Raw genomic sequence first — 16,244 nt, 5'->3', positions numbered from 1 at the left:
TCGCCTGCAATTAGCCCAATTCTGATTGGCTCTGTAATTTACAAATCATCCTGTAAAGCAGGTGACAATTGTTTGATTTTTTCTCTAGTCAGGAGCGGCAGACACACACAGACACACAAACACACACAGACACACAAACACACACAGACACACTAACACACAAACACACTAACACACAGCAGAGCTCTGGAATCATCTGATTGGCCGGTAATTGCTCTTCTGCTCCTGATGCCAAATCCCAGACAAGCGTGGCAAATGTTTCTCCAACAGCGGCTGACGTTGTCATTCTAATTAGGTGCTGCGTGTGCGGCTGCACCTGTAGGCCGGCCGGACACACACACACACACACACACACACACACACACACACACACACACACACCAGCAAAGCAAACACAGGATCAAGCTGCGATCGACCAATAAAGTCTGTTGCTTTGGGTTACCATTTTAATTTCCCAGTGGTGTCACTCTAAGCCAGAGTGTACGTGTGTGTCCTGTCGCCACGGCAACATCAGGTCCACAGTGAGCGAAGGGCGTGGCCACACCTCTCATTGTGATGATGATGATGAGCTCATGTCTGTTGGCTCATGTCCTCATGACAACAAGGGCCTGACTATCAGTGAAACACTCCACCTGCAGCGCCAGAAAACGACACCGTGTGTGTGTGTGTGTGTAGCTGCAGGTCTTCACAGGTCACACAGTCTGTTTTTGTGTGTTTATGCCCCACAGTCGGGGCGCTTTGGCATCTCATCTCCTCAGGTTTAAAATAGCCTCTTCATTGTCAGCAGATCTCACTTTATATCAGGGGGGGTCAAACTCATTTTCACTGAGGGCCACATCAGCTGTAATCAAAGGGCCAGGTGGAACTAATAAATGTAACTAAAGAACTACTCCTTAATGTTAAATAACTGAATTTCTGACTGATTCTAGTTCCAAACATTACAGTTAGACAGAAAAAACATGTTTGTTTGTTTCTCTGTTCCAACATAAATCCTTTTCATTTGTCAGGTTATTAAACCCACAGAACTCCATCAATCAAGGATCAAACTATCAATCAATATGTTACGGATTCAACAGGAACCAAGAGCGAGAGTCAAGGTGTCAATTAATAATAAACTTTTAATTAGTCCAAACAGGCAGGGTTCAAAACCAGAAGTTCAGGATAAAGACGGTACAAAGACAACAGGCAAAAAACATAGTCCAATCAAACAGGTCCAGGTCATTCACAGGGCATAAAAGACAAAACCGTGGTCACAACAGGCAAAGGTCAAAATCTGGAAAATCACAATTAAGACAAGGTAAAACTCGAAGGTCGAAAGAGAAACGGTCAAGAAATAACGATTAGTCATACACAGATCTCTGAACAAACTACACTGCGCCAGCGCTTGACAGAAATGAAGGAGCTTGAATAGACCAGGGTGCAAAACTAGGTTCAGGTGGAGCTGATAATTAACTAATTAACTAGGTGTGAACACTGGGAAGGAACTAGACCCGGATTGGCTGAGGAGCAAACAGAACAATCAGGGGAGAACAAACCAGGTGCAAAGAATAACGAACGTGGCAGTGACGGAGAACAGAAAGTACATGGCCTTTCACCTAATAGATCATATTTGCACGGGGAGATTTCACTATTTTTAGCTGCTAATAGAAGAAGCTGCTGATTCGACACCAGCGGCTCAGTTCATCCCATTTTCTTGTTTTCTTCCTCCTTGTTTTTTCCTAAAAGCCTCGATACTAGACCCCAGTGAGGATAGATGATGACCAATTAGCCTTGACCTAAATCCTCAGGAACACGCCAGGAAGGAAAGGCTTCCCTCTCCAGCTCTTTAGTTCCATTCAGGTACAGTAGGAAACGGGAGGTGTTCAAAGAGCTGCTGGTGTCTGATAGGTCAAACAGATTAGAGCCTCTTTTCTGCTGCGTTTGAGGACAGAAGAGGAATTTGAACAACCTGAGGAGCTAAGGCAACGTCGGTTATAAAATTTTTGCTCGATTAATGGTAATGGGTAATCGGAGTGAATTAGATCCAGTGTATTGCCGGTTGTGTCTCCTTTCAGTGCAGACAATGAGCGTTTTAAAGGCAGCAGTCCGGTCAGACCAAAGTCCATTGATCCCTCTGCTGACTGACGCTCTGCTGCTGCTGGAGCCAAACAATGAGAGCATTCGACAACGTTTCACAATGAGAGCCGGGCTGGGCCGAGGTTTTAAATAGCAAAGCGGATGAACACATGTATGAATATTTAAATATTTACAAATATACATACTCTCTGTAAAGATAGGAAAACCCCCAGTTAGTGTACATTTCTCTGAATCCGTGGACACATGCATGCAGGCTAACCTGTTCACCTTCAGCCTCCTTGTTGACTAGTTTTCCATTCCATGTGTTTATGCTAAGTAAGCGGTTGGAAAGCATGATGAAGCATCACTGACCCCATTTTCAAAAATGTCCACAGGGCCTCTATTTTGCATCGGATGCATCCCATTGTTGTGTCTTGGCCTAGAGGGTTAGAAACTGTCCTGCCTATGGGAAACACTCTCCAGTGTTTTATATCCTGGAAGCAGTAAAAAAAGAAAAAAACATACTTGCACTTATTTAATCTTTATTTCATTTGTATGTTTGTGTAATGACTCTCTTGTAATAACTTAATCAAACTCCCCCTTTTGTATCTATCTGCTTTTATTTATTTCTGGCTGGAGCAAAATTTTGTCAAGTGGGTAGCAGGTGTTGTGGGGTGATTCCACTCTAATCACATCCCAGTCATAAGACCAGCCCAGAAACCGAGGGGAGGCAGGTCAGGTCAAGCCGAGTCAAAAGAGACACAGCCTACCGGACCAAACCCGGAAGTTACTTATAATCATAAAATATATTTTTTATACTGGGAAATTATGACACACCAAAGGTAGTTATTAGTGTCTGATAATTAGAATTTGTGTTTCAAAATAAAAAATATATATTTATATTTCATTATATTAATTGTTGTAAAGGTTAGTTAAGCGTTGTAGCTGTTGTGGTTTTATTCTGAAAGGTCCAACAGGAAGTGGTAATTGGACATCACGGTCATCTTGACTGCGGTCCACCAGCCTCCCAGTCCGGCTGCTGCTCGACCTGGAGACATGGGACCGCGGAGTCTCCGAGTGGGGGAGAGTGTTCTGGGCGGCTCTCCGCGACATTCCACGCCAAAAGACGGAGTTACATCCAGAGAAGGATGCTGAAATCGGCTTCTGCTTTTTCACCATTTTTAATTTCCACGGATGGGAAAACAACGACTTAAATGACAAGTGAAGTTCTCCGATCATTTGTGATACCTGGGGCGAAGTGCCACACCTTCCCGTAGCTGAACAGGTAGGTGCAAACGACATCCTGTTACCTTACTGCCGCTGCTGGTTCGCTTCAATGGAAACATTTCTATAAAATAACTTAAAATTTGTATTAAAGTTGTCCTTAATGCGTTATTAAAAGTTTGCTAGCTCGGGCTGGAGGGTTAGCATCCGCAGGTGAAGTCCACCATATGGCGGGGGTCGGTGTCGCTAAACGGCTCGTAGCTCCGTTATTTCACCTAATCGGTTATTTAAATTATTTATTTATAAGCGTGGAAAATTTTTTAAAGGTAAATAAAAATAAAAATATCTTATAAAAAGCGTTGTTTTTGAGTGTCTTCAGGTAGTTTTACTCTGTTCCACCTGACTCTCATAATGGAACAGTCCATCACGTAAATAACTAATCCGTGGCGTTTAAAGTGTAAACATGACCTTAAAGGGGATTTTCACGACGTTTACTTTATTCATTTTGTTATGTCACTACTTTTACGCGTTATAGATGTTCATGTTTTTGGTTTATAAGGAAGATCAGATGATTAAACCTTTAAAATACCCGACAGGTTGTTGGTTCTGTCGACTTTATGTATAAGGGATTTTAATCGAAAGCATCGTTTTTTTATTTCATCAACAGAAAATCAATCAGGCAAAAGTAGTAGAACCAAGAGTCATCGTCCTTGTTAAACTTAATAGTTTTTTTCTTAAATTTTTTATTATTTTTATTTTAGTTAGGAGTATTAATTGATTGTATTTTATTTTCGTTTTATTTAGGATATTTTTATATGTCATGTCGTCATTATCTATCATTGTGTCAGTTAGTTTTGTCAAAAACTTTTTTAGAAACTCCAAAAGTGAAATCCAATTCAACCAGTTTTCCAAATCTCGACATAAAAAAGAGTAATAAATATTATTTAGGAAAATTTTCCGCATATGGAACCTGAATAAGATCAGATCAGACGTGCTGAAAATGTCACACGGCGTCAAGAAGCCAAGCAGAAAGATTCCATTCTGTTGTGAAGGGAGTGCACCTGTGCTGTGGGGTTAATGAGTGAGCGGGGCAGTTGTTGGGGTGGGGTAGTGGAGGCGGGGGGGTCTTGAATCAGTTAGTGCTCCAATGGACGTGGCCTTGGGCTTTGTTTGCACATCCAACATGTTGTCTGGCTGAGCCCAAACCAGTCCTTCCTGTCGTTTATCGAGCGCCGTGACACAAACAAGCACACGGCACGCATCGATCAGTGTTTATCTGACTGGTTTCATCCCCTGGGGGGTTGTGGGGGGGGGGGACACGTACACCACCAGGATGCTTGATTCCCAGTTTGACTCATCTTTTAATTCTATTCCTTCTCCTGTCGTCTCCACCCGTGTGGCAGCAAACCATTAAAAGCACATGCAAATAATATTTGCCCAAGGTCCCGTCTGCTTTGCACAGGAGCCACCCCCCCCTCGCTGTTGGACGACTCATCCAGAAACAGGATATAAACACGAGGAGCGTGCATTATGGTCACATCAGCTGCAGATTTTCTGCTTCTTGTACTAGTCTGTGTTTAAAGGTATTCCTCTGCACACAGTCACGAAGCGCTCGGCCTCCTTTATCAGGACTTATCGGACGTGGAGGTTATCTCACCTGCTGTACATGCAGCTTATTAAAAAACGGACAAAGCAGCCGGTGACACGGCCATTTTTCTTTTTTCCTGTCACAACACAGACTCCAAAACCACGTATTGACATTTCAGCTGCGCTTTAAAAGCCTCTGCGCTGATAAGGGGCCTAAATTGACCACCTTATCGAAGGCAGGAGAAGAATTCAGAGGGAAAACCAGCCGCTGGCGCTCAGACGAAACCCTTTCTACGACTGATTTTATTTTCTTGATAAAAAACAAAGGTTTTCTAGTCAGTAATGTGTGTGTGGCATCTGCCAGGAGGCATTTCAGACACCTCTACGAGAAAGAGATGATTTGTTGGTGAGGAAGACCTCTGTTTAATTACTCCCATTATGCTTTGCTGCGTCGTTGGTGGCAAATTAGAAATATTGGGAAAACTTTTAGCAGGCAGAGTGTCGTTGGGTTTCCTTCCTGACGCTGTCACCACAGGTAGAAACGACACGCCAGCAGCGCTTGCGTTACTCAGCTGTATTTTGGTAACCATGGAAACCCAACATTTAAATTCTGCACAGAAAAGTGGAAAAAATATGAGCCATAACAGAAACCGAGACACAAAGACGATGACGCAGATGAGGAATGTTCCCAAACCGTTCGATTATAAGAAATTGATTGTTTTGACATCCAAGGGCATGAATGTAGTTTTAATTAATGATTGATGTAAATAATGTTCCCATCAATGGGCTTAATCAATGAATCCTTTGTCTATTGATTCGGATTTTAATGCAGAGATCCAGATTTTTATTCAAATGAATTGGGGGTTTTTTTTGAAGAAGTTATTCAATATTTTATTAATATTTCAGTTTAATCGATCAGATCATCTTTTGGTCACGAAAATACAAAAAAGTTTAGTAACATTGGAGGAAATTACCTTGGATTTACAGATATTTGGAGCAGCGATTTATTGAAAACTGGGTCAAACGTACTCCCGATGGAGAACCGTCCGCGTTGACGTCACGACGTCTGACTGCTCGCGTTTCAACACGGTTTGTGTGACACAACAGTGAGGATGAATGAAGAGATAAAGTAACAGCAAACATTAAATAACAGTCGGACAGACGTTCAACCGGTTGGGCCGCTCCTCCGTCGCCACACCCCCCTGGTATCCCAGGGATACGATCCCTCTGCGTTCACCGGGAACACCGACCCGCGTTGGGCTTACATAAGCCCAGCTTTTCACGGATGTGTCAGGTGACCCGATCTGCTCCGGGTCTTCTCTGGGAACCTTCTCCCCCAGGAGGAACATCCCTGAGCCCTCAGGCAGCAGGAGGAACAGGTTCCATCAGACCGTCTTCAGGCTCTCCGCCTGTATTCAGCGTGACGGCGCTGGAATGTGTCGTGTTTAGACCAGAGACTCAGACCCACATCCGAACCCGAAAGGTTAGAGATGGATGTAATGTTCAAACACACACACACACACACACACACACACACACACACACACACACACACACACGTGATCACAGACGCTCTGAGAGGACACCAACTGAAGGAGAGCAGAGATCAGATCCCTGGAAGAACATTCAGTGGATCTGTTCAGTTTTCAAACCTCTGTAAACTTTGGCATCAAACTAATTTTTGTATGTTTTTACGTCCATCATCTGGTTTTATCAGCAGATTTTGTTGCATTTCTTCCTGAAAACTACATTTTAAAAAGTGTAAAAACAAGGCAGGAAGTTTATGGCTGATAAAGAATTACTGCTTTATCAACCTGATAGGTGGAAACTTGTGTTATCAGCAGTGAGCCTACCAGTCATCTGTAGCTGATAACTAAGTAGTGCTGACAATACAATCAGTTATCTGGCTTGAATGGTTTTATAGCTGATAAATAACACGACTTGTTTTGATGAGTTTTACCCTAAAATAATTCACCTTTAATATTTTAGACCTCAGAATTCACTTCCAATCGATGTTAGCACAAATGTATTGGCGTCGGATTAGCGACACAGAAATGGGGCCGTCCTTCATGTTTATAACAGCGGTTGTTGTTGTTTACTGTCCATCTATTTGCTCCCCTTTTGAAAATGCATCTTAACAACCCAGTAGTGTTCACACCGCAGCACCAAGTCCACCTCTGAGGTCAACAGGTCACCGGGTTCATCCGTCTGGGCCAGAAACCCGACTTTAAACCCAACTTTAAGAGCTCTCTTCTCTTCAGAAGAATAATTATTTCTCAGTTTATCATCCCAGATTAAGTTTTTCTCCCTACATCAGTCCGGCTCAGACTACTCCCTGGATTTCAGTCCGGTCTGCACCAATCACAGCTCCAGGATGAAACGCTTCAATTTCCTCTGAGGAAAACTCCCAAAGTGAAAAAACTGGCGTTCAGCCGAGCTGCCGGCGGTGAAATACGACCCCCCCCCCTCAGTCATCATCCTCCCATCTCCCCCATCATGAAAAAACAGGAGCCATTTATAACACATGGAACGGCGCAGGGAGCAAATAGAGCTGTTATTACCGGCCGACGGGGGGAAAGATGTGACTGGATGAGAGACGTTTGAGGCTCAGATTGAATCCGGGTCTCGTTACGACCACAGGAAGTCTCCCAGGGAGGCAGCTGATTGGTCAGTGAGGTGTTGGGATGTGAGTCTGAGTCCGTTGCTGTGGAAACTAAAATGTTTTCCCAGCAGGATCCTCCGATAGGCTGACAGTCGGGGGGGATAGTTTTTACTGTTTATCATTACTTTAAACCCCCCAGGTAGTTATTTTAACACTGTATTTAAAACATCCCACATTAATAACTCCAGTAATCCCTCGTTACTGGTGGTTAATCCCTCGTTACTGGTGGTTAATCCCTCGTTACTGGTGGTTAATCCCTCGTTACTGGTGGTTAATCCCCCGTTACTGGTGGTTAATCCCTCGTTACTGGTGGTTAATCCCTCGTTACTGGTGGTTAATCCCTCGTTACTGGTGGTTAATCCCTCGTTACTGGTGGTTAATCCCCCGTTACTGGTGGTTAATCCCCCGTTACTGGTGGTTAATCCCCCGTTACTGGTGGTTAATCCACCGTTACTGGTGGTTAATCCCCCGTTACTGGTGGTTAATCCCCCGTTACTGGTGGTTAATCCATCGTTACTGGTGGTTAATCCCTCGTTACTGGTGGTTAATCCCCCGTTACTGGTGGTTAATCCCTCGTTACTGGTGGTTAATCCCTCGTTGCTGGTGGTTAATCCCTCGTTGCTGGTGGTTAATCCCTCGTTGCTGGTGGTTAATCCCTCGTTGCTGGTGGTTAATCCCTCGTTGCTGGTGGTTAATCCCTCGTTGCTGGTGGTTAATCCCTCGTTGCTGGTGGTTAATCCCTCGTTACTGGTGGTTAATCCCTCGTGACTGGTGGTTAATCCCTCGTTGCTGGTGGTTAATCCCTCGTTGCTGGTGGTTAATCCCTCGTTGCTGGTGGTTAATGAGCTCCTCCTCTGTTCCTGTTTGCTCTGGAACCTCAACGCCACTCAGACGACAGTCTGAACTGACCAGCCGGGGGGGGGCGGGGGCTCGTCAGGCGTGTTTGTCTTCTCAGTGATGAAACTCTGTCACTAGCAGCCCTGTGGGGGGGGGGGGGGGGGGTTGGGTTTCACCTGCAGCAGGACGTTCAGGTGTTTCTGGTCACCTGGGGGGGGGCTAACCCTATCTGTAGCATCACATTCTGACACGCTTTGACTTGCAAATGTGCGTTTCCATTCCATCCAGATGCAAAGCAGCCGTTTGTGAGGGGGGGCGGACGTTGTTCTGTCTGGCGTTGGTTTCCTTTCTGACTCCGATCAGACGCTGAGTCCAGCTGTGGAACTCCTAGTTTTCTGTTTCACACACTTTGCATCATGTTTGGTGCTTTTTTGTACCTTCTGTCAGGTCAGTTTCACACAAAAAGTTCCGTTTCGAGCACGAACTCTTCTGGTCTGGACGTTTTCTTCAGAGCGTTTGTCTCCAGTCGTTAGACGGCGTTAAAGGCTCACGTCGTACGATTTTAATCCGACGGCTTTTTTGACTTGTGTAACTCTCCACGCGTGTTTGCCTTCGTAACACTAGCAGCGCCGCGAGCGTGGAGGCCGGGGCTAGTATCAGACGAGCCGGCCTGCAGCTCATTCACCTCCTCCAGGAGTGTTTCACACACACCGACCCCCCCTGAGGAAGGGGAGGAGCCTCTCTAGAAAATAAAATGAACGACTTTCTGTTTTTGTTTGGGTGCAAAATGAAAAATGTAATCGCTTAAAAAAAACTCCCCAACAAAAAGGAAACGATAAAAGCTTTTCTTTATCGCCTGGTCTGGACCCACGCCAGCTTCTAATGGACTCCTTCTCCTTATCGCCCCCGCCCAGCAGACGTTTCTGCATCAACAGGTGAAAACAAGACGTTCTTTGTCGTGGATGAAGTTTTCCTGACGTAAAGTTCAAGCGGGGGTGAAGGAGGACCGGGGGGGCAGAGAATAGAACGTCTTCCTGTTGGTCCACAAACAGACCCCCCCCCCTTCTTTACACGCAGACAAACCCCCGTTCTTTAATTATTGACCTGACGCCTGGAGGAACACACCTCCAGGCGTGGAAGAGGAAAAGGTCACACACACACACACCTGCTGATACACCCTCAGTGATGGATGGCGAGAGCGTCTTCATCCTTGTGTCCAAACGCCGGCGACGCCCAAACGTGACCGATGGGGGTCACCGATGGGGTCACGTGTCAGACGTGAGCGATCGACGGCGGCCCCCGCCCGTGAGGTCGTCGGCGCCGCCGTTCAGGTTTAGGTTTTTCCAGGTGACGTCTAACGGTTGTGTTCTCGCCCCCCCACAGCTCCACGCCACCGCCGGACAGATGGGGTGCCAGTGCTGCCGGATGATAAAAAGGTGAGTCGGGTGTTTGTGATGCGTTCGTGTCGGATTCGTTTATTCATAAACTGTTTAATTTGACGCCTGAAATGAAACTTGGCGTTCATATTGATCTGTTTACCGCCGGTGTCGGTGTGTTCACGCCTCAGCGGTTAAACCGCGCACACGTTAGCACACCCCTGTTAGCATTTAGCCTCCGAGCAGTCAGTGAGGGGGTCCATTCAGCATCCGCCTCAACACGCCGACAGCCATCGCCGTGGTAACGGGGTTTCTGAGCAGGACTGTAGTCATTAATGTCTCCCAGGCGTGGGGTTCGTGTCCCGCTTCAGACCGACCATCAGACCCGACGGGGGCGGGAACACGGTTGTGATCGGGGATGAATTAAAAGGCCTCTGATTCGCATACCAGAGCCGTCCCCCCCCCCCCCCCCCACACACACACACACACACACACACACCTTTCTCCCACGCTCGTGAACACCTCACGCTCACCCCCCCGATTGTCTCCGGGTCACATTTCTGGACTTAGCGGCGCTCCGGCTTCGGCTGTAGGTCACCGGGTCAGCAGGTCAGGGGGGGGGGCTGTTTGAAGGCTGGAGGGGGTTGTTGGTCCTGACAGATCTGATGCTGGTGATGTTTAATAAAAATACGGAAGAACCGGGAATTTATGATGTTTTCTGAGGTGTAATCAGATTTTATCCTCCGTCACGCAAAAACCACGAAAGGACCTGAACCTGAAGCACGAGACGCGTCCGTGTTTGAGACGCTGGAGTAGAAATGTTTTAACATACATGTGAAACCCAAACACAGCAGTCCTGACAGAAAGGAACGGGGTCGACATTCCGTTATAATCCCAGATTAACGCCTCCTCTTCCTCGTCTCTCTGAACAGAAAACTGAAGCAACTCGTTTGATTCTGCTGGAGTTCAGAAAATCCTCTCAGGCCTTCCTAATAGTTTTGTTTTAAATGTTTATCCGACCCAGAGCCTTCCTGGTCGCCGTGGCGATGAGAGAAAAGTCATTTATGCTCTGCGATGGGAGATTGTTTCCATCGAGTTCCCATCGATCTTCACCCGACTCCCAGAGTCGAGTCGCGAGGACAGAAATAGTCGTCCCCATCTGTGGCCACACCCATCCAGGAAGTCCAACGCAGGCATCGACTGAGGCTCCGCCTCCTTTGAGGCGCAGATTAAAAAAAGTCTAAAAAGATTTTTCCTTGTTTCCGTCTGTAACTCGAGCTGCCGAGACGTTTTTGTCTGAAAACCACAAATCTGAAGGTCCGGACGGAACGAACAACGGCGGCGGCGCCACGGGAGCGTCCAATCGTACTTCAGTCTGATCAATAAAGATATTTCAACAATAGAAACCAAACAATCCTTTTGATTTCAGGGTTTGGAACTATCTGATCACGTGATTGATTTTGTTGCCCCCCTCCCCCCCGCAGCTACATCTACGACCCCTCCGAGGAGGGGGACGTGAGGAAGGCGGAGTCTTCGGCCAGCTCGCTCTACCACCCTCACCATCTCTCCGCCCGGCCCCCCAGGAGCGACTCGCTGGGTCGCCACGGCGACCAGAACCAGGGCTTCCACAACCTGGGCTTCAGCCGGTCCAGCGACAGCACGCTGAAGCTGGAGGTGGACAACAACCTCCACAACCACGTGGTGCACGGCGCCCCCCCCAGCAAGAACCTCAGCCGCCAGGCCAGCGCACCCCCCGCCGAGGTCTACATCATCCAGCCCCAGGCGCTGGGCTCCAAGTGGGTGGTGCTGGACCGGGGGCCGAGCCAGGTGCCCGTGTACCCCGACACGGAGGGGTACCAGACCCAGTCCGGCTACGGCGAGGACCCCCCCCGCCCAACGAGGACCCGCTGGGGCGGCGGCGGGGATAGTCCGTCGGCGGACGAGACGGACGAGGGGGTGGGGGGGACGCCGGAGTACCTGGGCGACACGGGGGACGAGGGCAGCGTCCTGTCGGTGGACATCCAGACCAGCACCACCAGCCTGTCGTCGCTCGACACCCGGGACGGGCTCCGCCCCCCCAAGACGCCCGACGCCTCCACCGTGGAGAGCGGCATCTCCGTCGCCAGGAGCGAAGACGAGGACGAGCCCAGGAGAGAGGGGGGCGGCGGCGAGGCGCAGAGCGTCACGGACTCCATGGTGGCCGAGGCGCTCGCCGCGCTGGAGGCGGCCACCGCCGGGGAGGACGTGGAGTGACCCCGCCCGGCTTTAGTCCCGCCCCCGACAGTCAGCAAACTGTTTACAGGACGGACCGATCCGCCGGTGGCTGCCGGTACCGGCGCCGTTCAGGCGTGAGCGACCCCCAGTTATTCACCTGTGGAGGGGGGCGTGGCTTCCACGTTTTCATCTTGACCTTGTTTGCAAAAACACGTTCGACCTGGAGTGACCCTGAGCGACCGGGAGGAAGTGCACGCCCCCCGCCCTCATACACCGGGTTGTTTATCCCCAAAACAAGCAGCTGCATTTTTTACACGTAACGTGAACCCTGATGGCGATTATCTGATCAGCGCCCCGCCCCCACTGCAGCCACGCTAAGCTAACTAGCTTCGTCCTTCCTCGCCACGGTTCCTGCAGGAACAGAAGGCGACGGAGGAAAAGTCTGTTTTCTGTTCAGATTCCTGACGAACGTTTGCTCGTCTATTTCTATTTGGACTGTGTGTGAGCTGAGGAGACGACCAGCAGACGCGGGCCTTATTTATAGCTGATCGATCATCAATGATTCCACCAGAAGGAATGTTTGATCTACTCGGAAATTTAGAAGAAGAAAAAAAAGACCTAGTTTACACACTGTTCTTACATCACACACACACACACACACACACACACACACACACACGATACGCTGATGATCCTGCTTCTTACGTCTTAATATTTTGATGCACACCCCAACGGTGAGGCCGTTTGTTCTGCTGCGGCGCGTCTGAAGCTAACTGTGTGCGTCTGCGATGAGACCAAAGCATAGAGACACTGGAGGGATTGAACACGCCGCGTTTGTGTGTAAATCAGCTTTTTTTGATCACAACAACCCGTATTTTGTAACTTTTAACGATTGCCAGAATGTCATCGGAGAGAATTATGAATTTATTGGGGCTTAAAACAGAATTATTTACACTTTAAACAGCCGGTGCTCGGCTAACGTTACTGAACGCGTCATCATTGACGATCCCCGTTGTGTTTGTGGTCAATCTTTGTGTCTTTTATAGAGGCGGGTTCGTATCACAAGGCCTTCAGGAAAATTCTGTAAAAATTATGTTTCCGCACTCGATTTCAGATTTATCACAGACTTTATGATGAAATAGTTTTAAATGAGGGTTGTTGTTGTTTTTTTAGCAAATTATGACTAAAGTCGTTTTTTCATTTTTATCCCTGGAGTTCAGAAAGAAGCTATTTGTACATTTCATTTGAGTTTGTGTCATCGGTCAGAGAACCACAGAAGCCAATCAAGCCAACCTGCTAGCTGCTTGTTTTGTATGTGATAGGCTAGGCTAGGCTAGTCTGGCCCGTGACATTAGCTCGCTCATGTGCCTGATAACGGACTGATGGAGGCTGGACGACGCAGAGGAAACGACACACGGGGCATTTATTGAACATTGTGTTGATGCTAAAGAAGCTGGGACTGCCCTCTGGGGTTTTTGTTTTCCTGCCAAATCATTTCTACTTATGCCTATATTTGTATTCAGAAATAAAGAAATGTACTTAAAAATATAAATTGTGAGGTGTTTTTGTGCAGCTTCTTCATTCTTTTGACTAAAAAAGGTAGAAAAACCCCTGGACCCCAAGAAAGAGAAACTCCTCAGCAGTTTAATTTTTACAGTTAAACCTCCAACAAACATCAGGGAGAGACACGACCAGCGAATCGGACAGGAAGTGATCGTTTGGAAGGGAAGTGGAGGAACGTCCAGTTTGACACAGGGAGGATCATCAGCAAACGCAACACAGGTGCGTCTCAGCCAGCACCAATCCTCGGTACCTGAACGCACCACACCTGTAGAACAACCAGAAATGCCAGGATCCTAATAAATAAAGAAAAGTATTTTAAGGATATAAAATACCGTTTAGATCACTTTTTTTTGTTTCTCTGAGCTATTTCCTGTGTTAGCACACAAAGCTAACAACTGAAAACAGTTTAATATTATTAAAGATGGACATTTCAAACTGAAATTATGTGCACAAGTAGAGTAAAGCGACTTTGCTTTTCAACAAATCTCATGATCAATTATTCAGTCGAATTTCATTCCCTTGGAAATTTTCTTCTTCCTGTTCGTACGTTAGCTTCATTGCTAATGCTAACCTCATGTTTTATACACAGAACAGAACATTAAGTACTTGTTTACCAACGCCCCCCTCCCTCGTCGAACCGCTGGGATATTTTCGTTCAAACTGGGCGACCACAGCAGTTAGAGTCTGGGGCCCCCGGGGGCCTCTGCTAATGAACACCTCAGGGCTCAGGAACCGAACTGCAAACACAAGAAACCTGGGAAACGTCAGCCATGCCTGAAGGAGACACTCGTCATCGCTCGCCACGCCTCTCGCCACGCCTCTCGCCACGACAGCGTTCGCTTTTAAACTTCAAACTTTATTCTTCTTTTCTCCAGAATTTAAGAAACTAAATCTGGAGGTCAAAGTTCTCCAGATGATGAAGTAGCTGCACAAGCAGATCATTCTTGCTGTAGGTTGAATGAAGACGGAGCGCAGCGGCGAACAAAGAGCGCTTGTGTGTCAGATTCCTTCATGTTGTGTGTCGCGGCCCATTAGTCAGTCCCTGAGGTGTGTGTGTGTGTGTGTGTGTGTGTGTGTGTGTGTGTGTTTGTTTTTCTCAAGGCTTTGTTGGTGTTAATGATGTCACCCTTAATTGTGGCGCATGAACACGTCTCAGAGGAGCGCTCGCCACCGCCGTTAAACCGGTTCCACCTCCATCCCTGTTTGTTTACTCTCTTTCAGGCGTGTAAATAAACGCCAACATCAGCGTTTCCTGTTTCCCTCCTGGACTTTAACGCTGGATTCTCTCCTGGAAACATTCGTCTGCGTTAAATGTTTCACTCGGGTGGAATATTAACCCACAACTGAAGCATTAGCAGGCTAGCGGTGAATGCTAATACCTACTAAATAAAAGATTAACAGCGAAAGTCTTTTATTTATTAATCTAGGGAGACTTTTTCTGCTAAAAGCGACTAAATTCTACCTCTAGAAGTGAAACAACGCCGCTTTGCTGAAGACGCTAACGTTTCCCATCATCCTCCAGTGGCGCTGAAGGTGGGCAGTCGGTCATGTTGAAGGTCACCGCGTTCACGGCCTGATGCGTTTCGGGGGCGTTAAACATTGACTAGATCTGCCCCCCCCCCAGCCTTGGGGCCCAGATAAGATGGGGGGCACTCCGCCCGGCGTCGGCATGGGAACCCTGAATAATTCAGGTAAATTAATTTCCTCTGACATCACGTTAAGCCTCACTCTAATCCCGTCTTCTGTCAGAACCGATCTGATTGGACGCTGACGAACGAGTTGAATCAACACAAACGAGTCAATATTTGCTTTCAGACTCTTCACGTGTCGAACACGCCTTTCTTCACGGGTTTAACACGCCAACGCCTCGCCGAGCACCACCCGTTTCAAAGCGGGTTCAGGTGTTGGGGGGCTTTGTGAACGTTCCACCAGATGCCACACAACACTTAAAGTCAGCGGCCCTCGACCAGAAGGGGGCGCCGTCGCATTCGGAGCGGTCAGTCACCAGGTTCAGAATTAAAACCATCAGATATTTATGGGTTTTTCTCTTTAGGGTTAGAAATGTGGGAGGAGCTAATCAGACTCAAAGGTCAAGAGGTGAATGAGGAAATGAAAACAATCAGGCTGATCATTGGTGGTTTGATCCGGATCAATACCTTTTTATTTTACTACACAACAGGAAAAAAAAAAACACTTTCTGAAATGAGAACAACAGAAACCGAAGCGACGCCGTTAAAAAACGAGGTATATGAAGAGACGCGACCGTCGAGACGCCGAGGCGTGTTGGTCGTCACGGCGACGCTCCTGAACGTGAGAGGTTTCAAAATAAAAGCACAAAGGAAGAGATGTTTGTCTCCAGGAGTCCAGAAAGACTTCCTGTTACTGGTCCATCAGGTAGATGATGATGATGATGATGATGATGATGATGATGATGATGATGACGATGATAATCTGTTGTGATGCGTTTAAAACCATAAAAATGCGTAGGAAAAAACAACAACTTCCTGACAGATTGAGCGACGGCCGTCTTGAACAAACTGTGAATGATGGGAAAAAACCCGGCAGTGAAGCGGACGACCCTCCCGTCTGAGGACCCCCCCCCGCCTCAGGACCGCTGTTTCCTCCTGACGTCACAGGATGGGGTTATTGCTGATGTGGGGGGGCTACGGTCTACTTCCTGGTTCTTCCTGAACGGGTCGGTCACACTTCCTGTCTGACATGCAAAA

The 16,244-nt window shown here is 47.5% G+C and overlaps 2 protein-coding genes and 1 long non-coding RNA gene across 3 annotated transcripts in view; 1 reads left to right on the top strand and 2 right to left on the bottom strand.

Moving 5' to 3' along the window:
* Window positions 1-3,098: 3,098 nt before the first annotated feature.
* zgc:194930 (uncharacterized protein LOC557813 homolog) lies at window positions 3,099-13,501 on the top strand. Its single transcript, XM_068308145.1, has 3 exons — window positions 3,099-3,340; window positions 9,749-9,801; window positions 11,226-13,501. Exons 2-3 carry the CDS (start codon window positions 9,770-9,772, stop codon window positions 11,992-11,994), a joined length of 801 nt encoding a protein of 266 aa, XP_068164246.1. The 5' UTR covers window positions 3,099-3,340; window positions 9,749-9,769; the 3' UTR covers window positions 11,995-13,501.
* Window positions 13,502-13,572: 71 nt separating this feature from the next.
* Window positions 13,573-15,250, bottom strand: LOC137590831 (uncharacterized). Its single transcript, XR_011034513.1, has 2 exons — window positions 14,133-15,250; window positions 13,573-13,811 (listed from the first exon to the last, which is right to left on the bottom strand). It is a non-coding gene; the product is annotated as an uncharacterized lncRNA (long non-coding RNA).
* A 399-nt stretch (window positions 15,251-15,649) lies between these two features.
* Window positions 15,650-16,244, bottom strand: part of rell1 (RELT like 1) — a 7,609-nt gene continuing 7,014 nt past the window's right edge. The window contains exon 7 of the mRNA XM_068308107.1: window positions 15,650-16,244. This exon is cut by the window's right edge and continues 280 nt beyond it. The gene's annotated coding sequence lies outside the window, so the exon portion shown is untranslated.

This window comes from Antennarius striatus, chromosome 23 (assembly GCF_040054535.1).
Source record: "Antennarius striatus isolate MH-2024 chromosome 23, ASM4005453v1, whole genome shotgun sequence".
Taxonomy (NCBI): Eukaryota; Metazoa; Chordata; class Actinopteri; order Lophiiformes; family Antennariidae; genus Antennarius; species Antennarius striatus.
The sequence above is the reverse complement of the archived record's forward strand: the minus strand, read 5'-3'. Positions and strand labels throughout refer to the sequence as shown.